The sequence below is a fragment of the Oncorhynchus gorbuscha genome, linkage group LG16 (genome assembly GCF_021184085.1).
Source record: "Oncorhynchus gorbuscha isolate QuinsamMale2020 ecotype Even-year linkage group LG16, OgorEven_v1.0, whole genome shotgun sequence".
Lineage (NCBI taxonomy): Eukaryota > Metazoa > Chordata > Actinopteri > Salmoniformes > Salmonidae > Oncorhynchus > Oncorhynchus gorbuscha.
The window spans coordinates 20,491,788-20,516,772 of record NC_060188.1 but is presented as its reverse complement, the minus strand read 5'-3'; the positions used below and the strand labels follow the sequence as shown (position 1 = coordinate 20,516,772).

General features: G+C 44.8%; 1 protein-coding gene across 1 annotated transcript in view; it reads left to right on the top strand.

Moving 5' to 3' along the window:
• The window catches only part of LOC123998634 (protein TANC2-like), a 143,625-nt gene that overhangs the window by 92,121 nt on the left and 26,519 nt on the right, over positions 1 to 24,985 (top strand). The window contains 2 exon segments of the mRNA XM_046303687.1: positions 5,700 to 5,882; positions 23,908 to 24,056. Of these exon segments, the coding sequence (XP_046159643.1) occupies positions 5,700 to 5,882; positions 23,908 to 24,056 (332 nt within the window).

The following is a 24,985-nucleotide window of genomic DNA, read 5'->3' as shown; positions in this document are numbered from 1 at the left end:
TTTACTCCTTTTTATTATTCGTTAGTCAATGTGTATTTATTCCTCCTATATTTTTGAATCTTCAACTCTGCATTGTTGGAAAAGGACCCGTAAGTAAGCATTTCACTGTTAGTCTACACCTGTTGTTTACGAAGCATGTGAAAAATGATTAGATTGATTTGGAACTGGAGGAACACAAGCTGGTCACCTTCAGCTCAGAGTAGACCAAGGTCAGAGCAGACATTTGTCTTCATCAGGGGTCTCTGGCCCTGTTCAAATAGGTAGAGGTTCACTCCTAATGTGCATATTGGATACATTAAGTGTAAACCTCTACTTCTGAGTACAACTCATCAGTCCACATAATTAGAATAGATTGTCTTGCATACTTTTGCTATGACTAGTACATGCATTTATTACAAGTTCTAAGTCATTTTAATTGACAGGCCTGACTACTTTCAGACACGATGTACACAGATGTAGGGTATGGTTACTGCCAGTATTGGATATTTCTTAAAGGAATTCATGCAAATGTTGGGTTCACCTATTTCAAATAGAGACTTCCTGCAGTTTACTAGTATCACATTTACAGTTATTGAATCCCATCCGTCTTGTGAATACGTCATACATAAGGCTTCCACAGAGCCCAGAGCCCCTTTATTGCCTAATTAAGAGTGTGAGTAAACACCCCGTCAGTGTAAAGTGTCTGCTTCGTGGATGTCAGAGCCGCTCTCTTATTGATCCATGTGGTGTGTCTCACCAGACAAAGTGGAGAGAACTAGAGAATGTCTCTGAATATTAAGCTAGCCTAAATGATGTGAAGAGGCACCGGGCATGTTGAATTATTCGAAGTGCCAGAAAGTAACCATTGATACCCCACTGTACGTGTGTAAATAAACTACTAGGTGCCAGCTGAAAAATAGTGTTACCAAAAAAATATTTCTGCCACAGCCCAGTCTTAAGCTTGCAACCCAGTGTAATTGGTTGGGATCCACCATGTGGGAAAGGCTGCCATAGGGTAGTGCTCCCAGGCACGTCGGTTGATTATAGGCAACAGCCTTTAGGGAAGACTACATGACAACACAGGATGGAACATGTGTTCCCATGACACAAGCAGCTGTCGTAACCGCCCCCTCTACGCCGTGTGTGTGTGTGTGTGTGACTATGGAGAGTTGCGTCATGTACATGGCTTAATGCCAGAGCACCGTATGGTGCTCCACTTTCTGCCAATAGCTCTCTGTGGTCCTACTGTTGGCTATGGTGTTAGCATGCTATCATTAGCATGCCATGGTGTTATACTATGATGTTAGCATGATAGCCCCCCCCCCCCCCCAAATCATCCCAGCTGGTGTTGGGGGGGGTTGTTCCCATGAAATGGGACTTTGGGCAGTGCCACACAGAGCAGATTTAGGCCATGCTTTGGGCTTAGTACCCAAGCTGCTGGGTTTTGTGTGGGGGGGAGGTAATGTACTAGAACAATTGCTTTTCAACATGCTGGACCTGATATAATCAAGCCTACAGGAGAAATTTGTATGGAACTTTTCCAGTCAACCCATATTGTAGAGGTAATTAGCCTAGATAATTTATTTAACTTGTCCATAGACTAATGGGAAATATTTGTTAAACTGTGAGGTTTAGGTTTTAAAAAATTATAGGATCAACATTTCTTTATTTTCTTCATCTTTACTTTTTCCCTGGTTCTCTTTCCCTGTCCTCTGCCTCACAATACTGCTCTCCCCCTGCTATGGTAATAGAGCAAAGAGAGGGAGGAAGAGAGAGGGAGAGAATGGTGTGGGATGATGCTGTAACCCCTGTCCTGCGCTCCATTTCAGACTCAAGGACACTAGGCAGATCGGTACTCAGATTTCGTGGAGTGATTTTTTTCATTAGGTGAGCAGTCGCTTTACACACTGTACATAAAATCTCTGCCGCTCTCTATCACTAACTTACTCCCCCATCCTGTGGAGTCATTGTTTTCAGGGTATTGTGTGTGTGCGCACATGTTTTCCTACATTTTCAGGACCGCAATGTCCTAACACTTCACCTTAATGTCTTGAAAAGTCAGGTCCTGAATTTGTTCAAATGCTATGCTAAGCTTACAGGTTAGGTTTTGGGCTTAGGTTTAGGGTTAGGGGTTTTGAGATTCATGTTAGGGTTAGGTTAGGGAAAATAATATGACGCCAAAATGTCCTTACATTTCACCGAAGTCTGTATGTGGAAAACAGTGCATTATGGGCCTTGGTAGTCCTCCTCATGCTATTACACAGAGGTCAGCTAGGCCTAATTCTAATACATACATTCATCTCACAAAACCAATACTAAAAGAGGAAATGTGTGGCAATGCTTAGGCTACACAGCACAACCAGGAAACCAAATGATCAAATGCATGAACAAACACTCACAAACTAGCCTCCTTTCCCCTGCTTTCAACTGCTCACTCTTTGCTGTCCTTTGCCTAGTTTTTTTGACTGTTTCCGAACTGTGACCAATGTTCAGTACAGTACGTATTTTGTCAGGGTGACTGAATGTCCTTTCCACTGGCACCTTTATAAAATTCACTGAAAGTAAATGTTTCCCCATAATCACTTATTTAGTTAGGATCAGACAAAACAACCTCAAATCTTACCCCTAACCATTAGGGACATTATAATATAGCTGATCCTGGACCATTTGTTAGGGGGAAAGCTCTCCTGCCACACCACTCTAGAGTCCCTTTGATCTCGCTGAGGGGACAGAAAACACCTCAGTCACAGCTAGTGTTTTAACACTCTGTCATACCGCAAATCCGATTTCCCCTGACATCATTTGCCGTTTGTGTGGTGGGGTTTTGATCAAAGCATCGTATGAATTCCTTCACAAAGTCGGTTGCAGTTCCGCTCCGGTGACACTTTTCACCTCCTTCCCTCGTGGCAGTTCTCACTGGTGATTAGTCTGCTCCCTCCTCGTTCTCCCAGGCTTAGAGCTGCCTGCCTGGGACTCTGAAGTCATTTAGTGACGGGGTGCATTTCCTATCATGTCTCGGCATTCATCCATTCGGGTGGTTACGGCTCTTCTTCCACATTGTGAGAGATGCTCCAGAAGGCATTTCCATGTGGAGCCAAAGGGTGTGACATTTTACCTCCGCAGTAAAGTTAGAGAGTGATTATATTAATTGCGGACATGGGCATATGGTGAAAATTGTGGTCTCCACCCCCCCCCCCCCCCTCCCATCTCTTTCTATGTCTCTCTCACTTCAGTCACTCACTCTCACACAGAGACACACACACACACCACATGACCCTCCCTCCCTCTTGTGTAACTGGCCATCCGTCCGCTCGGTCCATCTGTTGTTTGGAGACCGAGCCGTTCAGTAGACGAATTCAACACAACAGGCCAGCTTCCTGTCTGACACCATCTGATGCACGTGTGTGTGTGCATGTGGTCCCTTTTACTTTACCTTCCCATGCAGATGTACTGAAGAGATCTACAGTAGTAGCAGCCTTAAATACCAGAACATGATGACCACAACTCCCTCTCCTCTCCTCCGCTCTTCCACTCCTCCCTTCCTTTCCATCTACTGTTTCATAACCGGAGGAGTGCAACCGGAGCTCAAACAATAAGACAGTTCTCGCTCTCTCCCTCTTTTTCTTTCTTTCTCTCTCTCGCTCTCTGTCAGGGTCGTAACCCTCCCCTGTTCACTGTGCATTCGAGACACATGGCTCACTTTGCTCATAATCTACAGTATGATCTCAAAGAAAACAACTTGTGGAGCTCATCGTTGTATCTCTGTGATGGTGTGGTCTATTGTATCAATTCATCTGGTGGTTATGTAGTGCTGTCAACATGGACATTCAGCATGGTGTAGTGTACATACAGTCATCGCCCATATCTGTGGATGTCTCCATACCTTTAACTCCATCACCCTAGAGAGACAGTCATTGCTGCTACATACCGGTAAGATACACTTGGCTCCCATAAGGTTAAAGCTATGCTCTTTATTACACTTTTGCAGCACTGCAAATTCCCCTGGCTGGCAGATTACCTTTCATGACATTGAAGGGCGCAGCGGCATTATCCCTATCTTATTCCCCCTCCTCTGCCTCAGGCCTCGGGCACAGGGACTGATATACTGTCTCTGAGGGACCAGAGGGCTAGTTAGGGACACGTAACGGGAGGCCTGCTGTGCTTAAATATACTGCTGTAATATCTCGTTACAGCAGCACAGTAATAACATTATCAGTTTAATTGGCTGTGAATTGAAATGCCCAGAAAGGCATTTCACCCCCTTAACACCACCCCTACCCCCTTTCTCTCAGCCCCCCTCACCATACCCACTCCTCCTAGTGATGTAGAAGCAGTTGGATTAGAGTTGGCCAATAGGCACAGATCCAGCCATAGATTGAGAAGGTGAAAGGCATTAAGGCTGCTGGGAAGGGAGTGGCAGGTTGTTGATGCTGTATGCAGGATGACTCATACAAAGTCTGAAAAACATCTAGCACAGTCGAACACAGACACACGGGTGAACACACACTTAGTCACATCATACACAATTAAAACATCAACAGACGCAAATTGCTAAAACATAATCCAAGCGGGGCGTATGTGTCTGTACTGTGTATTCCAATCAAACTGCTGTTCCTCTGTGTGTAGAATTGTCTGTGACAGCCTGTTTTCACCTTGCTACCCACCTTCCCCTCTCCCTGTCTTCTAATACATGTTCATTGGTGTGGCCTTGTGCTGTGTTACATGGGTTGCCAGTGACACACTGATGCTGGTGTCATCAGCCAGTGTCCCTGTCTGAGGTGCCTGTCACCTGACATGGTGGCACTCAGGTGCTTCTTGACTGAAGAGTACTGTGAGTACGTTAGGGAAAGGGGAATACCTAGTCAGTTGCGCATCTGAATGCATTCAACCGAAATGTGTGCTCCGCATTTAACCCAACCCCTCTAATCAGAGTGGTGCGAGGGGAGCTGCCTTAATCCACGTCCACGTCATCGGTGCCCGGGGAGTATTTGTTGTTGGGGGGGTTAACTGCCTTGCACAAGGGCAGAACAGCAGATTTTTCCACCTTGCCGGCTCGGGGATTCGAACCAGCGACCTTTCCACTAGGCTACCTGCTCTTGCCAGGGGAAACGTTTAGTGTGCTGTAGATAGAAGGAGAGGGAGGATAGAGTAATGTCACATTCATTCTTTGCCTTTATTCTTGATCAATTGGATACATTTTTACTGATCATCAGTTTCTGCTATATTTGGATATCTGGCACAGTCAGAGCTATTGAATGTTCCAGCTGACATTTTCATTCCACATTTTCTGACATTCCAGCATCCCTAGTGGCTGTGCTATCCTACCCTATCCTAATTAGCCTGCTGTTTCACTACCAGACAACAGGCAGGTGCTTGTCTGAGAGAGAAACAAAATGGACCCATCCTTTAACACTTGGATGACAGTTGCAGAGGTTTAACAGCTTGTACGGTGAAACTGCAGCCTCAACCGTGTCTAAAACTGGAGGTGTTGACACAGTCGGAGATGATACTGAGTGTGCTGTTAATGAAATGTGTCAGCGAGCAATGTGTGTGTGTCTGTGTGTCTCTGCACTATATTGTGAGTGGTGATAATGTAATATGTCAGTGTGTTGGTTTTAGGTCTCTTGTGAACAGTAGTTGATTTCAAATGACAAATTCTGTCGGTGTGTGGGAATGTAGTATAAATGACTATATGACACCTCTCTGTCTCTCCTTCCTAGGTGGCAGCTCCACTGAGGGTGACGGGCTATTTGAGGGCGACTACGGGGGGCCTCCTCTCCCGGTGACCGAGGGCATGCAGCACATCCGTATCATGGAGGGCGTGTCACGCTCGCTGCCCTCCTCCCCCCTACTCTCCCACCAGGCCCTCAACATGAGACTACAGCCCACCAAGAGGCTCCCAGGTAGTTACTCAACCACTGGTCCTAGTTCAGTTTTGGTCTGTAGACTCACTAGGGGAGGTTTGGCATAAATAAACTTCCTGCTGTCCTTAGTTCAGTACTACTGCGTGGACAAAGCGAGAAGTATCAAGGAGCCTTGTTTTGTGCCTGCTGCATGTAGATTTGGTATTGAAGGTGAAAAGATGGTTGCTTAACGCTGACGACATCTCCCACTTGATTCTAACTCCATTTGAACTGTTTTCAGGGTCTCAGGAGTCAGACATGTCACTATGAACTGAATTCCATTTCTGGCCAGTTCATCCTATTCAAGTAGCACACTGTGGCTCCCGGCCCCTTTGAAGATGAACCAATTAGATTCACAGAGGGCTGCTCTGCTTATATCACAACACTTTCATATTATCTGAGAATTGTCCCCACAATACAGTACGACACCTGTCCTCATAAGGTTGGTTTTTACCTCCCTGCTGACTCCTCATTATGGTCCTGAGATAAGGCCCAATGGGTGAACGAGGACCTGTCACCCCCTCGCTGAGCACCCCACTGCTTTACCATTCCACTGGGGTAAACTCATACCCCTCACCCACCAGGATGGTTAATGCCAGGGTGTTTGCGATAGGGGAGCGGCTGTGTGTAATTCCGAGGTAGACGAGAGATAGGAGTGTATGAGAAAATGAAGTGTGTGTGTGCGAGAGAGAGAGATTGGAGTGGCATGTTTTTGATGGCATGTCATGTGAATGTGTGACGTGAGAGTATTTGTCTATGCAGGGTGCATCGTAATATGACTGAAAGTTGGGAAAGTGTGTGACAAAGAGACTGGCATATTGGGTCCTTGAAAAGCACTATAAAAGTACCTATTATAATAATAATTATTATTATTATTATTATAGCAATGTGTTGGTTTTTCATGTGCAGGTATTTCAAGTGAGGGATTTCCATGAGAAGCTCTCGTTAGTTCTCTCCCTGCAATGCCATAGTTAAGAGGCTTTCAAGAAGCCTAAAAGTTATCCATGTCAAATCCTCCATCCTTCTCACAAATAAGCATTCAACGTAATGGGGGTAGAGTAGGCACATCTCCCTTTTAGCCCCCATAACCCGAAATCACTTACCCCACCCCCGGTTAGTTCAGGGTGCATTGTGGGAAACGCATAATGTTACATCTCGGCGGGAAGCTGTGGCTGTTAAAGAGGCTGGTAAGCCGACTGTGACATCGCTCCTCGACACTGTCTGGCCCAGATAACATAACAAGGCGTCTCTCTGAAATCTGCCCCATAGATGGCAACAGGCCACCATTTCACAAGCTGGCCATCAAAAAAGGTGAGGACCACAACAGGCTTGTGAAGATGAAAGGCTCTAATTGGATAGTTATTTTCAATACAGCTTCTCCACCAAGATATGATGGAGCTCACAGTGTAGTTCTCTGTTCAGGCCACCAGGGTGTACTAGTCTGGGCTTTCCCTTTTTTCTTTATCACTCTCCCTCTTCCATCCATCCTCAGAGAGGGCGAGACAGCCAGTGGATCATTATGTGGTGGGAATGTTGCAAGCACTCTTAATTGTCCACCTTATGAAGTGATTGGTCAGGGTGTTTCACCATCCTCATAGAGGTCACAAACAAATGTGCGAGAGTGTTACAGAAGGGTGTGACGTGTATTTGGAGGAAGTGGAGCAGGACACAGATTTGAATATTAATATACAGGATATATGTCTTTAATTTCAACATTCTCTCTCTCTAGCTCTCTATCTTTCTCTCCCCCTGTTCCGCTTCCTCTGAATCCACCAGGTATTGGCAGGCACCCAACATCTCAATTTTTTCCTGACCCCTTATCAAGACTCATTGTTCCACTCCAAACTGTTGTTTCTGTTGGGCTTTCCCCCATAAACACTCTCCCTCTTTACAATGACTTGTTTTCAATGATGTTTTGTAAACATCATGGGGGCTCCCGAGTGGCGCAGCAGTCTAAGGCACTGCATCTCAGTGCTAGAGGTGTAACTACAGACCCTGGTTCGATTCCAGACTGTATCACAACCGACCGTGATTGGGAGTCCCATTTCGCGGTGCACAATTGACCCAGCGTCATCCGGGTTAAGGGTTTGGCCGGGGTAGGCCGTTATTTTAAATAAGAATTTGTTCTTAACTGATTTGTCTAGTTAAATAAAATTAAAAAATGGTGTGATATTGTGTGTTGCTTGTAGCCTTTTCCCACTCGTCTGCTAGTGTGAGTGTGTGTGTGATGGTTGCTGCCTGAATCATAACTGATATGTACTGTTTTAGGATTGTTATTGCTTGGAAGGCTTTCTCTGCCGACTAATAATATTTGATTATTTAATAAACATACAGTATGTGACCTGATATCATTCATTTCATCTGGTATTTATGTGTTCAAGTCGTTTTGTTGTACATATACTATCCTGTATCTATAGGGATTGTTGACGTTTGGAATGTTTTGAAATGGTCTTGTTAGGCTAAACTGAGGACAATAATCCTATGTGCCCTAGCCTTTGTTAGGGGTTTCATTTTGCCTTGTTTTCAAGGTCTGTTTATCTGTCTACGGCTTTCTGTGTTTGACAAACATAGTCATATTCTCAAATCGTATTATCTCAAACTACCTCCCATGTGTCCATATCTAATCTAGCTTTATTCTCTCATGCGTCCATATCTAATCTAGCTTTATTCTCTCATGCGTCCATATCAAATCTAGCTTTATTCTCTCATGCGTCCATATCAAATCTATAGCTTTATTCTCTTATGCGTCCATATCTAATCTAGCTTTATTCTCTCTTGCGTCCATATCAAATCTATAGCTTTATTCTCTCATGCGTCCTTATCTAATCTAGCTTTATTCTCTCATGCGTCCATATCTAATCTAGCTTTATTCTCTCATGCGTCCATATCTAATCTAGCTTTATTCTCTCATGCGTCCATATCTAATCTAGCTTTATTCTCTCATGCGTCCATATCAAATCTATAGCTTTATTCTCTCATGCGTCCATATCTAATCTAGCTTTATTCTCTCATGCGTCCATATCTAATCTAGCTTTATTCTCTCATGCGTCCATATCAAATCTATAGCTTTATTCTCTCATGCGTGTCCAATATGCTCTGGTGGACTTAAGATAATATCATCTCTTAATGTCTTTGTCCTGGGTCAGGCCTGTTAGGGAGGGAATTAAACAGTGATTTCTGATTTAGGTTTTAAGTGGAGCAGCTCTCACTGGACACCAGCAGGCAGCTGAGATGGATGGATCCTGATAGCCAATTGGATTTCCTATCCGTCTCACACTGAAATGTTTTCGAGGCATTATTCCCGCATTTTTCACCTTGGAAACAAAAAGGGTTGGCTATATGGCGTGCTCAGACACGCTAATGATGGCAATCAATGGGAAAGATGCCTCCTGCCAGGGACTGAATATTGGCTTTTGACTTCTTAGCCCCTGAAGTTGACCCCATTGATTGAATTAAAGGCTTTGTCTGTGGTTCTGTTTTGACACAGAGATGCACACAGATAGAGGAGAAAGAACCGAGATAGAACAGCATTGTTTTGACTATAAAAAAAAAGATTCTTCTTACCTCCCTTCCATTAATTATCTTATAACCACTCACCTGACATGACTGGAATCAGTGAAAACCAATCTGAAGCTCATTTTTACTTCATGTATGATTACTTCAAGCTAGAGAAGAAGGATGGATGCACAGAGGATGTATCTAAAAGAGCTCAAGAGAGAGAAATGAGAGCACAAAGACATGTAGCGAGTGTGAGGTGCAGAGATAGTGGGTGGAGAGAGATGAGGAGACAGGGAGAACTACTCTCCCGGACACCATTAGTGGAGCGGCCGGGTTAGCTAATCCAACAGTGTCTGAACGGAATAAGGGCTGGAGATTTCAATTATGAGCCTGGCAGCCAGTCAATAGGCATGCGGCGCAGACCGCTTGAGTGCTCTCGCTGTTGGTGGCAGTCAGTCACTTTGGTGTCGCCGTGTAGCCTAGCCACTCTACTCCCCTGGAAGCTGCCAGACCACACCCAACACAGGCCTGGGTGCCCAGAGCGCGGCAGTGTTTCCCCTTAGTCTAATTTAGGTGGGGCCAGCCTCCGCATGTAGCTATGCTGTTGTCCCCATTTTCCTGTTGCCATCAACCTAAGGAAAGAATGGTATTGGGATTTTGCCTTGAATGTTCTCGACTCAGTGGTGGTCTATTAGGAATAATCCCTAGAAATAACCTATTGCTATGAGACTGATTATGTGCTTGAGGAAAGTGAATGACGAGAGAGACTGAGAAAAGAGGGGTGTCATGTTCCCCTGGTAACCACATTAGCCTTTCTAGTTAACTATCTTTGCCCAACTCTCTCTTCCCACCTTCCTTCCTGTGCCTGCCATTGGCTATAGCTTTCAGCATTGTTTACTCTCTAATTGTTGTCCTTTACTCTTCTGCCTCCCACATTGTTACTGTGACAACAGAAGTTCAACGCACATTTCTTTTGCTGGTTTTACCCCTTTTTCCACATGTTGTTGTGTTACAGCTTGAATAAAACATGTATTACGGTGAGACTGTCACTGGCCTACACACAATACCCAATCATGTCAAAGTGGAATGATGTTTTTAGAAATGTATCAACAATGTCAAACTGAAATGTCTTGAATCTAAGTATTTAACCCCTTTGTTATGGCAAGTCTAAATAAGTTCAGGAGTCCTGTTTGCAATAAGGCACTAAAGTAAAACTCCCAAAAAATGTGGAAAATAAATTAATGTTCTGAATACAAAACGTTATGTTTGGTGCAAACACATTTTTATTTGACCTTTATTTAACTAGGCAAGTCAGTTAAGAACAAATTCTTGTTTTCAATGACGGCAGTGGGTTAAGGAACAGTAGGTTAACTGCCTGTTCAGGGGCAGAACGACAGATTTGTACCTTGTCAGCTCAGGGATATGAACTTGCAGCCTTTAGGTTACTAGTCCAACGCTCTAACCACTAGGCTACCCTGCCGCCCCACATCACTGAGTACCACTCATATTTTCAAGCATGGTGGAGGCTGCATCATGTTATGGGCATGCTTGTCATCGGCAAGGACTTGGGAGTTTTTTATGATAAAAAATAAACAGAATAGAACTAAGCATAGGCATAATCCTAGAGGAAAACCTGGCTCATTCTGCTTTCCAACAGACTGGGAGACAAATTCACCTTTTCAGCAGGACTATAACCTAAACCACCATGGCCAAATAAACACTGGAGTTGCTTACCAAGATGACATTGAATGTTCCTGAGTGGCCTAGTTAGTTTTGACTTGAAATCGGCTTGAAAATGGCTGTCTAGCAATGATCAACAACCAATTTGACTGAGCTTGAAGAATTTTTAAAAGAATAATGTGCAAATATTATACAATCCAGGTGTGCAAAGCTCTTAGAGACTTACTCAGAGTCACTGCTGTAATCACCGCCAAGGTGTTTTGACTGGGATATATATAGTTATGTAAATTCGATTTCTGTATTTCATTTTCAATACATTTGCAAAAATGTATAAACATGTTTTCACTTCGTCATTATTGGGTATTGTGTGTAGATGGGTGAGGGGGAAAAATGATTTAATCCATTTTGAATTCGAGCTGTAACACAACGTGGAATAAATAAATAAATAAATAATACTTTCAGAAGTCTCTGTATACTTGTTGATTGTCTCTCCCTCATTTATCCATGCCCTGTACAAACACATACTCTTTTACCACCACCACACTAACCACCACACTAATGACAGCAGGCTCTGGAAATAAAGGAATGCTTAGAGGACGAGTTCCTTTCTACCCCCACCTTTCCCTCCATCACCGGCTGGGGAGCCTGGGGGGTATGACGTGATTGGAGGGATGCTACTGCCTCACTTCCTCCCTCGCCTCCCCTGTCAGGTGATTGCCATTAAACATGCTGTACTTCGCTATCTTTCTCTCCCGCTCTCTCATTCACCCCCTCTGTGTCCACGTCACACGTCATCTGTGAAGGGACACAGAATTAGGCTTCAGTTTGAGAGCAGAGGAAAGCTGAGGATTGGTTTGAATAGAAAGTTGATTATCCCCCTCTCCCGGGGTTGTTTGTCAACAATTCATGCAGAACGGAAGAAATGTGGGTTTTATTTTCTCAAGCTTTACTGAGGGAAGGATTTAGTTAAATGGTGAGAACCTTTCCAATAAGTCTGCTTTTCTCTTCTCGTTCTCTCTCTCTTACTCTCAGTGTGAGGAGATGCCGTGATTTTTATTTGAATATTTTATAATTGCATTTTAGTTTGTTGTATGTCTTATGTATATTTCTCTGACTGTGTGTACTTGTGTGTTTTAAAGAAAACAAACTTGTGTTTGGGCCTTTGCAAGATAATGTACTGTAGCCAATAGACATTCGGAGAAGCCACCACCTCAACCCACTGGTGTATTCCCCTGGGAAATCTTATTGCCAAGCCAAAGCCAATCAGAACCGGTGTGGGCGGTCATGGCAACTCAGGACACACTCTGAGGCACCTCTCGGTCGTCAAGGAAACCGCTTGCATAAGAAGAACCCACGCGGAGGAAGGAAGTCAGTGGCACCCTCAGGGGCACGGGCAGCTGTCACTCTTTCACACACGTAAAGGAACAGTCAGTCCTCGTTAGGGAGACTAATCACGCTACACCATCTCCACCACAACTCCATATCATCTCAGATGTATCAACAGTGACACATACTACTGGCAGCAATGGACTGACCAGATGTCCAAATGTAAAGGAGACTTTCCCAAAGAAAGAAATGTGCTCTACAGAACAAAATGCAGAGAGTTTTTATTTTTCCTTTATGCAAGTCAGTTAAGAACAAATTCTTATTTTCAATGATGGCACTTCCTGTTCAGGGGCAGAACGAGAGGTTTTTTATTGTACCTTGTCAGCTTGTGGATTTGAACTTGCAACCTTTCGGTTACTAGTCCACCACTCTAACCACTAGGCTACCATGCCGCCCCAGTAAACAAACTTTTTTATGTACATGTCGTGAAAATAAATGTATTGGGTACATGGGAATTTAACTGCAAAGGTTATTTGTATGTGTGCTACGTCATCACGCACAGCCTTTTATCTGCAACAAGTCAATTTGATGTTAACATCTCTGGTAGGAAAATGCGCATATTGTTTTTATGTAGAGTTTATCATATTTGCATGAAAATCTGTCTATTGGATGGAAACCTAGCAAGTGTTGGTCATTTTGCCACTGTGGAGGTCATACCCAACTAGGGTCTTATCACAATTTCATCTTTCATCTTTTTATATTCTGGAGCATTGCCTAATTTTCACCTTATTGCTGTGATCCATAAGGGTCTCATAGTCTTCAATTAGTCTTCTCACTGTAGAAACTAAATCTGTAAAATGCACAGTACAGTAGATATTCTGGTATTTAAACTTGAAACTATTTACTCTTGCTTTCCCAGCGACCCTATTGGAGATAGAAAATCACAGAAACGGGCCTCTAAAGTCCTATTGAAGTCATACAGTGCGCTATTTATGCCCAATCATAAAAGTCAATAGGTTTGCCCCATTTTCCATAATTTTTCTTCCTCTTTGTTTCCTGTAAACATTATTGCTATTTAAGTGAGCGTCTATGTCATTGTCACAGCATCCGTTTCTTATTGTTATCGTTGTGTTCTGTTTACATAGCCCTGCAATACCCCATAAATGATGACTCATTGTACCAGCCCGGGGCTGTTAAATATGACCTGCCATCGTTATTGTTTTTGTAATATGACCTACCAGAGCTATTCCCGCTGAATGTCTTATGCTGGTGACAATTTCTCTTGTAAGTCAACCCAGCTAAGCATGCAAGCTAATTGGATAATAACCGCAACAATAGCAGTGGACTAATCGTCTGCACTTGCCATCTATCACCAAGCAGGCGCTAGTGACTACTTGCTTGTTAGCGCTGCTCTCGTACTGTAGCATGTATGCTAGTGAGCGAGTTTATACTGCATTTACAGAGACCATTATGGCGTTGTGCAGTCCAGTACACAATATGGCAGTGACCCTCAGTCAACTAGCCTGATGGATGACCCAATGCAGGAGGCTTCACCTCGTAGCCACCTCACGTGTGACAATTCGCCCTCTAATGGCTCAGTAATGGAATGTGGGGCATGTGTTACCGCGGCTCACATCCCAGGCCTCTCGGAGATGATGGGTCAGTGTGTGACAGCGAAGGTGTGTAGATGGGATTGTGTTAGATTTGCTGGCCACCACTGCCATTTTTTGTTCAGCTGCCATTGTGAATGAGCAATGCTAGATCAAAGAAGTGGAGTTGCTTTTTACAGTAGCATCACGTCTGCTTTTATGAAGTGCTTTGTTTTTGTCATAATTGTTTCTTAGGATTCAATACATTGGGTTTGGCGTTCAGCATGTCTCGTGGTTAATTTGATCCTGTAGCCCAGTGCAGATGGCAGGTTCTAATTGTGCAATCTATTCAACCCCACCAGCTCCTGTTAATGAATGATCAAGACAAGACTCTTACTCCTAGGGTGTATTATGGATTCAACCCACGCTCTTCCAGCTATATTGAAGAGATGCATGACATATGACAAAGTATGTGCTGGGCTACATGTACCTATGCTGACATATTTATTCAGGGACACTGGTTTTTTAATCCATCTCTCAACTATGTCTTGACTATAGAAGTCACAAATCAGGAATATCCTACTCTTACACACAAACGAGTGCTGCACACGCACGATTGCACACGTGACCCGCTTCTCGGCCGGCCTGTGCGTGCTGTGCAGACCGCTCGCTCACTGACATATTTTCTTACTCTGTAATCTCGTTAGCAGGATTTATGAATCCATCATAGTGACAGCCCAGCCCCCTGTAGAGGAGGGTATTGTAAATCCCCTTCTCTTCCTGGAAAGTGCTGCCGCTGAGAAATGTCACATCTGTCCCTGGAGGGATTTTCTACGCCCATGATGCACTTACGCCATTTTATTAATTCCCCTCGTATTGCCCCCATCCGCTAACCTACACACTCCTCCTTTCCTCTCATTGGCTTCCCTTTGGTCTCCAGGAGGAGACCAAAGGGAATGGTAAGCATAAGCTTTAATGGAAGGTGTGTCCTTTGGCGTTCTGGGGCGATGGGGAGGTTCTCTCTGGGCTTTACAGCTGGCGGGCAGAGTTAGCATCTCCATCCAATGAGGAACAGCCAGGAGAGAACAAGGACATATCATTGTTAGCAGTTGTTTTTGTAGTAGTGCCTGCGATGCGGCCCAGTGTTTACTGGTTCAACTCTTAGTGCCCTGCACCAGTGTATTCGCTGTTCGGTGGGCTTATGTAAATTGTTGTTGCATGCCAGAAAGTGGTTCTTAACCCAATTCTCTGTCTCTAAATATCTCACCATTATAAATAGAAATGCAACATCTGGCATTCAGATCTCCTTTTTTGTGATTGTTCAGCTCTTCAGCCATGAAGAGGTAGTGCTATTGCAGAGAATAGACACTAAATATGTTATCTTGGGAGTGTTAAACAGATTTCTCACATGTCGTTGCCAGACCTTGAAGCTAGGAGAGAGCAAAGATGACAGACCGGATTTGTCACCTTGAAATGTGTTGGTTAGAGTGGAGCATGGAGGCATGTGCCAATCCACCAGGAAGACGTCTCCGTGCTCTTCTAACCTCAGGAACAATTTTAATCCTAGAATGACACTTCCTTAGACAACAAGTAACCCTTTTCAAAGTCCTCTCAGTAAACACATTGGTTGGTTCAAATGTGAGGGGAGGTATCACTTTTTAGTGGATCCTGAGGAGAATTGTCTCACCCACTCCAAGAGCAGTGTTTTTACATGACAGGACTATGTTGTCTTCAAGCTGCAATCAGTTTTCTGGCAACGTTTACCTCACAGAACCTCTCCTTAAACCCCTGGAAGGAGTTGAACTCCAGCTAAACTCAAGCAAGGGACCTTGAAACAGCACATAGTTCTTTGTTAGCTTTTGAGGAGTGTGGCTACTCTTGCCCAGACAACTACTGTAGCTCTCATGCCAGATTTCACAGTTTTTTTTCTGGGCTAAGGATGATGGAAGTATATGAGCTCTGAAGACTTTGAAGTCTCGCCCGGGGGGACCATATTGCGGTGTTCTCCCATGTAACGAATGACTGCTCGTCCCAGCAGACAGACGGTTTGAGAAATGTTATATACCCAGTGTTCACTGATCAACTCCGCTGTCACTTTTCAGGGATTCGTACCGTCCACATGTCTTAAAGTAATTGTCCAGTGAAAATCTCACTTTTAAAAGTTAATATTCTGTTAACTTACAGTGCATTCGGAGCCTCGCGAATGACGCAGCGGTCTAAGGCACTGCATCGCAATGCTAGAGGCGATACTACAGATGCAGGTTCGATCCCGGGCTGTGTCGTAGCCGGCCACGACTACGAAACCCATGAGGCGGCGCACAATTGGCTCAGCGTCGTCCGGGTTAGGGAAGGATTTGGTCGGCTTGGATGTCCTTCTCCCATTGCGCTCTAGCGACTCCTGTGACGGGCCGGGCACATGCATGCTGACTTTGGTCGCCAGTTGTACAGTGTTTCCCCCGACACGTTTTTGCGGCTGCCTTCCAGTTTAAGTGAGCAGTGTGTCAAGAAGCAGTGCGGTTTGGCAGGGCCTTTCCAAATCATGTCCAATCAATTGAATTGAGTCTCATAGCAAAGGTTCTGAATACTTATGTAAATAAGGTATTTCTGTTTACATTTTTGAATACATTTGCAACAAAACAAAATAAATCTGTTTTTTGCTTTGTCATTATGGGTTATTGTGTGTAGATTGATGAGGGAAACATTTATTTAATCAATTTTAGAATAAGGCTGTAATGTAATTGTGGGGAGAAAAAGTCAAGGGGTCTGAATATTTTCCAAATGCACTGTATACCCAAATAATGTTGTTAACTCATCCTATACCCATATTTGTGGCCAAAACAAAAAATAAAACATTAGAAAAACCCCACCTCCAAGCTTGTATCTCAAACAGACCGTTTCAAAAATGTTCACTATTTCCTCATAGAGGAGGATTAGCTGGCCATTCAGTGGTCTACTCAGATTAATATTTTTGATGACCACACCGTTCTGTTGTTGGGGTACACCCACACCCTTCCAACACAGAAAAGCTGCTTTTTAACAAACTTCATTAAAACATTTAGGAAGGAAAACTATTTCACTCATTGTAATTCATTATTATAGGTCATATTTCATAGAAATCTGGAAAAGCTGGACAGTTACTTTAAAAAGAGAGAGAAGAAAGGACTGTAATAGCACAGCTGGAGTACTTTTGTCTTGTAGTATCATTCTGGAGAGGATGATGTCTCCTCCTAACTGTTGCCCACTGGAAGCTTAAAGGAGAGCGGGCTTTGACCATTAGCTGATATTCCTGTCTATTTTATTCCCTCATCCATTTAAAACATTTCTTAGGAAGTTGTGTTTGTCATGAAGATATGGCTCTCGCTCCGAATGACACTCTCGTCTGAAACAGCTTCCCCACAGCCCAGAGTGTGATTCTCTTATAAGTCTCTCAACTCTCTCCAGCTCCACATAGTAGGCCACGATTTGGTGCACTGGCTGGCATCTCCAAAAGCTGCCTGGTGAACTCAGTCTTCACATCTGCTTGTCAGGAAACAAACTGTGGAAGGACTGACTTTGTAATCACTTAAGCCGGACAAAAACCTACTGTGGTCAGAATACCGCTACACTAAAACTCAGGGAGCATCTATTCTTAACAGTTTGTGGGCATTCCCCTTTCTTTTTACATGTCAAAGACACAGACATGCTTTAGTTGGTTTCTTTTGTTTTTCAAAGCACAATTAATGGAATGCGTGCTTGAATTGCCACCAAAATATGTCTTAAACTTTTCACTTTATGAGTTTCATGTTTCCTAATTACTCCCTTTGTATTCCCACCCCGGGGCAGAGGAACAACATATTTTTGTTTGAATTCCGTGTCTGTTCCTACTAATTTTATACTTGTTTTCAAGAGTTGTCTCTAGGCTTGTTGCAACAACATTTTATAGTTACCATGTTTATGTGTTATACCCGCAAAATCAGATGACACCCAGTGCTTACTGTAAATGCAGCTGTTGTGGCTGGATGTAGATGTCTTGGTAAAGCTAACAAACAGCAGGTATGGTATCTTGGTGCATAAACAAGACAAGGCCATCCACTGACCCTACCAGACATGCAGGGATGACAGATTGGCCGTCTCTTAAAAGCAGTGACACATGACCCACCCTGACTCCGACACCCCCTTGTCCGCTGCCGACGGCTCTCGGGGAGGCAATGTCAAAGGGGTGATGACCCTGGGCCCCTCGTTTGACCATCCCCGTCCCGAGACCCAACAACAGAGTAACTACCCTCCCCCCTACACAGCCTGGGTTGACACACTTCCCATAAGCATTACCATCTGTGCTCTGGTCTTCCTCTTCACAAGCCAGCCCTCTCTCTCTTTCTCTGTCTCTGTCTGGTTAGTGGTTCCCTCTCTCCTCCTCTCTGTGGCTCCCTGCCCTTTTTATGTCTGTCTTTCTTTATCTGTGAATGTATGTGTGTGCTTGTGGGACCATTTTTGGAGGGGGGGTCCTCCCATTCCAGAATTGGAGCTTTCTCTCCCTACGTTAACCTCTCCCTGTGCCAAGAATACTGACCTGGATATGCACTGTTCTGGTAAGCCTGACCCCTTCGGTCTGTCAGGACCTGATCTGTCTGAGTGAGAGAGCGCGTGTGTGTGTGACGTTTCTCCCAACTTTAACAGCACTTTTTCATAAAGAAAGGCAGAGAGCAATGCTGAGCTCGCTGAATGAGTTTGGTGGTTTCTCGCTGGCCTCCCTCCCTCTCTCTCTCCCTCCTTTCTTCCCTTGCTCTGTGGTGTTTGGACTCCAACCCTTTCAGACTCCTTATGGTTTCTGTTGAAGTCTCAGCCAGTGGTATTCTCTGAAGCCTTACAGAACAACCAAACCGCCAGCGCAGGCCTCGCCTCCCCCCTCCACCGTCCCGTCCCAGCTCCAATGTAGGAAAAAAGAACCAGGACAAAGCAGCCCAGCTCATTTTACATCAGACTACTGGAACCCATTTTTAGCAAGGGCTGCTTTTGCGCTCATTGTGGCGGTACAACACTCTTACCTATCATGGATTGCTCCGGATCAATGAGGAAGACGTGTGTCCGCACAGGGGTGAGGTGTTCGCGACAAAGGTGTTTGCGGCGGCGACGGGAACAGGGTTGTGGAGGTGACGCTATGGCAACAAGAGTCGGTCATGCCTCCTCGTTACTCCGGAGATTGTTGTCGGATATCTGCTGTTTGTCCCATGGGCACACCTCAGAGCTACCTCGCATTGAGACAGGCCACACTGAAGGAAGTGATGGACAAGAAATGGATGGAGAAGGAGGAGGTGAGAATAGAGGAAGAAGTAGAGAATGGAGAAGAGGAGGGGAGTTATTGAATGCGGACAATCGCTGTCTCATTGTCCATCGCAGCTCATTCAAAGCTCTTCTTTCTCTCTCTCCCCACCTGACTCCATTAGACGATCCATAGTAATACTCAATGATTGACAGCACGTTTGACTAATAACCGCTCACTGTGTTCTGTAGTTCATAGGTCTCGTTCCTCCCCTCACCAGAGCAAGGTGTCAATGAGAGACGGGAGGGTGTGGATGATGAGGAGGCATGGCATCTGTCTTGTAATAAACCCTGTGATAATTATATATATTTGACCTCCATTATTGCCTCTGTCAGCTCATTCCATTTGATCCATTGGAATGCCTATGTGTGGAGTGTGTGTCACGAAGAGAGATGGACCAGAGGCGTGGCTGCGGTGTCGTCTGTCTCGATTAAGGGAGATTTAGTTGGAGATGTGGAGACACAAATGGAGGGAGATCACAGCATAAATGGTGTTCGATGAGAGAGAGAGAGGTGTAAATTCGGATAGTGTCTCTAGAGAAGGAAGAATATTGTATTGAACTGAGGTTTTATGTAATTTCAGTTCATTTGTGAGATATTGAGTACACAGTTTACTGTAACACAGATGACTGTAAACAAATGATAGGTGTTTTGTTAACTCTTGCTGGCACAGGAAGTGCAGCATTTAATTGTTTAATTGCTCAAGTTTCTATCTCCACAATGTTTTTAATACTGTCTCCAGCATATGCTGAGGGTATTTATTCCTGGATCTCCATACAGATAGACCCATCTCATTCATCTCCCAGCCTTGCCTCTCTTCCACCACCCACCCCCAGAACCTCTGAAGCCACTCCACTCTGTGCAGCTCCACTAACTCAAACCAGCTTGCTGACTTATTTTCGGACATGTACTTTCTGAGCGTAGAGCTTACGGGCATTGTGATCTTACCTCCCCTATAGGTCTGTGTCTGTCTCTCTCTGTCTGCGTCTGTCTGTCTTAAAAATAAAAGATCCAACTCCGACTCTCCACCAAAATTGTAATCCAAAAAATGGGTGACCTGCCAACAAGTTCAGTATGTGTTGTTGTTAAGATGACCCGCCACTCAAACTGCTGCCCTTGATGGCATTTTATTTTCAATACAACAACAACATAAAATGTTTCTTCAGTTGCGTTGCAAGATAGTCGTGATTTGTAGAAGTACAGTCATGATTTCTAAGCATTGGGAACCTACTCCAGAGGAGTTGGAAACAATGTGTCAGTGCCATTGGAATGATAATAAAATGATTAGATGAAGGGTTCAGTCAGCGTTCTGTAGCTATTAAATGCACTGCTGTGTGGTGGGCCATTCTATTTCAGTGCAACGTAAGCTTTTTTTCACATGCTGTTTCAAAAGGCTTTGTCACTACTGGCCTTGGAAGGAGGGGTCTTACTTTGCCATTCAAATGTGGGGGATGTAGCCTGACCACCTCTGCCAGCTATGATATCAAATCAGTCATTGGTTAATATGCCGTCACTCAAAAACCACTTAGCCAATTGCTGTCACCTCTCCTGTTTTGAGACCGTTACAGCTGCTGAGAGAGAAAGCATGAAACACAAATAATTAACGGTGTCTCTTACGGGAACCACGCTCGGTTAGAGTAGAGCTTGCTGGGAGATGGAGGAGGCGGGGACCAAGGTACTTTGGGATGCTTACGAGGGGTCCCCATGGGTCTTGTATCCCAGAGTGGAATGACTTTAACATCTGAGCTGAGGAGACACTACTACTGTTATTGTTTGGATTAACTAGTGAGGAAAAAGTGGGTGTCATGGCAGACCAACAGAACATAGTTCATTTAGTTGTTGTGACCCTCCACTGTCCAACTCCCCCTACTTCAGACATGGCCTGTCACTAGTTAGCACAATGTTGGGCAGCTCACGAGGATGGGTTCTGTCAATGCACTAGATTGCCATTTCTGAGGTTTCTTGCAGTGACCCAAGCTTGGCCTAAACTGCCCAGAACAAGCTAGTTCCAGTCTGCATTGTGTTCTCGGGACCACTGTAACTGTGTTTTCCTTGACAGATGAATGCAACAGGGGTCATTCAAACAGGGATAAGCTGTTGGTCATAAATCCATCCCTGCTCTCCTGTTAAAATTCATATTGCTGAAATTACCCCCAACCTCTAACCCCTGTCAGTCTCCAGCCCCCTGCAGCGTCGGACCTATTTAATGGCCACTGTCTACATCTCTCTCCAGGAGGGGTTAACTGCTCACTCTAGTATAGATGTGTGTTCATGTGTGTGTCTCTTCTGTTCTAGGGGGGGACATTAAGTGTCAACTGTTATGCTTGTGCTCGTTTCTGTTCTAGTAAGGATCCAACGCTATTCAGCTATAAAGAATGTCATTGTTAGCGGCTGATACTGCTTGAGAAACCTGTTTGATGAACAACAACATTTTCCAGCCATGTGCCTTGTACAGATTTACTGTCATTATGGTGTCAGTGGATCCAGCAGTAATTATAGTCCACCAGTGGAAGAAAGACAAAGAAAGAGATCTCGAGAGCCGGTGCGAAAGGGCTAGAGATGGAAAGAAAGTGTGAGACGCCCTCGAGCAACCAGGAGCACATTCCGTAGTGCACTGATAGTTGCCATGACGACCATCTGCGTTATTGTACTCCTTCAGCAGGGTGAGATTCTGTGGCGTGAGGGAGAGAAAGGAGAACCACCAGAGCACTGTAATGTACGTGCTTCTTTTTCAGGTCCATATATTTCATCCTGGTGAACGATAGCTGTGATCATACAGTAGTGTCCGGATTTTTACGTAGAATGTATGCACACATGACTGTAAGTCGCTTTGGATAAAAGCGTCTGCTAAATGGCATATATATATTTTTTTATGTGTTTATTGTAAAAATTCTGTGCCATTTTTAGGCTCACATGTTCTGAAAGAAAAGATGATCTCTACAGAGCTGTTCTATTTTCTATGTGTTTGTAGTTGGCATATTTAGGTCGAGAGAATACATTAAAATGAAGATCAATGATTCTATGCCGTCTCTTTTCTCAGCTGTGGTGCCGTCTCCCTCTCTCTTAGGCATAGGTGACTAATCAGCCATTTTATAGCCAGTGTAGGTGTGTGTTCCAACAGTGACAGTACTATGATGTGTTAAGTAAATAACACTCCCACCTCTCTAGAATGTGCACTGGTGGTGTATTTATTTATTATTCTTTTTTTGGAGCCTTTAGAAGAAACAAGTGTCTGTCTCCCTCTGTCTGTCTGTCTCCCTCTGTTTGTCTATGGGGGTGTGGTCAATTGCCATGTGTGCCCATTGTTGAGCAGTCTTATTTTGACACCGAGTAGTCGACATTGATACAAATGTATGGTCTGTGGTGGTGTGAGGGGTGGTAACCAGTCGTCCAGATGGCCGTCTCCTGTTTTTATTGGTTTCCGTTACTTCCTTTGACCTGCCCATAGGACCAACAACATGTCTGTCAGAGGAGCAGAAAGTGTCACCTAGCCTACTCCTCTTTCTCTTCCTTCTTTCTCTCCGCTCCACTCCTTCAACAAGATGGGGCGTTGGTCCTCTCCCATCTGTCGTCTTTGTGTTGGACTGACTGCTGCCTTGTTTGGGTGCTAAACACGTGGTGATGATGAGAGCCGTTCCAGGGTCTTCTATTGGCTCGGAGTGCAGACTACACTGACGCTTGTTTATGCTAATACAACTGTTAGCTAATTCAATAACATCACAGAGGATTAAGCACATGCTCGGAGCATTCCAGGAGCTTGATTAACTTGATTGCCTGATGTAATATGAACATGCTGTTTAATGAAGAAGATTAGCCAGATTGTCCTTAGCATTAAGAGACGTCCTTGTGAAAGAGGGGGATATTTAAGCAGGGACAGCACCTACTTGAACACAAGCTACTAATACGTGGCAGAAATTGTGCTTGGAAAGCTCATGACAGACAACCTTAACAGTGAGGCGAAATGAAGTCATTTCTCATCAGTCTCCTCTCCCAGACTTATTTTTGTGGAGGGGTCCTGGTCTGAATAAGATAAATGGGTTCTTAATACTTCCGAGCCCTCCCCTGTTTATTCCGGGCTTCCTCAGTGTCCCAGAGCCAGTTTGCTCTCCCCAACGCTGTGCTTCCCTCGCTCCATCCCTCTGCTTCTCACATACTGTAGGATCGATGTACAGTCTACCCGACGTCCTGCCGCAGGGGATTGTGGGATAGCTTACATTTTTTGTGAAGGACAGATTGATAGCCAGGGTGTGTAAGGGACAGTAACTTCCTCCAAGGGGATTTGTTGTAGGAACTGTAGTGTTGTTGTGTCTGGGGAAATTGTTACGAGCTCTATAGATTATTCTCTAAGTTATGTGTGTGTTGTGGTGAGAGATTTGGTGGTTGTTTTTGGTGGTAGAGCAGTGCACATGATTCTTTCAATTCAACTAAACTGAGAGCGAGAGCAAGCCAACGGCGCTTTGACTAGATTAGGGGGTTGCCTCATTATGGTTCCGGATTGAGAATTGATCCCCTCAGGCTTAATCTGCTGCAGATCCATACATATTTCTCCTGGTATCTGTATCGCTGTACTGTAGTGTTGATCTGAATCCTTTCTCGCTCTCCCTCCATCTCCATCTCTCCCTCCATCCCTCCAGGTGAGGAGAGCCAGGAGCTGGGCCCGCCTCCCTCTGTGGATGAGGCAGCCAACACCCTGATGACACGCCTGGGCTTCCTCCTGGGAGACAAGATGAATGAGGGACAGTCGGGCTCACAGTACGACATGGACGACCACGACGACAGCCAGGTAGGTTACACACACGCACACTACACACACACTAGAGTACAGTAAGAGCATGGACGACCACGACAACAGACAGGTAGGTTACACACACGCACACTACACACACACTAGAGTACATTAAGAGCATGGACGACCACGACGACAGACAGGTAGGTTACACACACGCACACTACACACACACTAGAGTACAGTAAGAGCATGGACGACCACGACGACAGCCAGACAGGTAGGTTACACACACGCACACTACACACACACTAGAGTACAGTAAGAGCTTGGACAACCACGACCACGGGCAGGTAGTTTATACACACCCACACTGCACACACACTAGAGTACAGTAAGAGCATGGACGACCACGACGACAGACAGGTAGGTTACACACACGCACACTACACACACACTAGAGTACAGTAAGAGCATGGACGACCACGACGACAGACAGGTGGGTTACACACACGCACACTACACACACACTAGAGTACAGTAAGAGCATGGACGACCACGACGACAGACAGGTGGGTTACACACACCCACACTACACACACACTAGAGTACAGTAAGAGCATGGACGACCACGACGACAGACAGGTAGGTTACACACACGCACACTACACACACACTAGAGTACAGTAAGAGCATGGACGACCACGACGACAGCCAGACAGGTAGGTTACACACACGCACACTACACACACACTAGAGTACAGTAAGAGCATGGACGACCACGACGACAGACAGGTAGGTTACACACACGCACACTACACACACACTAGAGTACAGTAAGAGCATGGACGACCACGACGACAGCCAGATAGGTTACACACACGCACACTACACACACACTAGAGTACAGTAAGAGCATGGACGACCACGACGACAGACAGGTAGGTTACACACACGCACACTACACACACACTAGAGTACAGTAA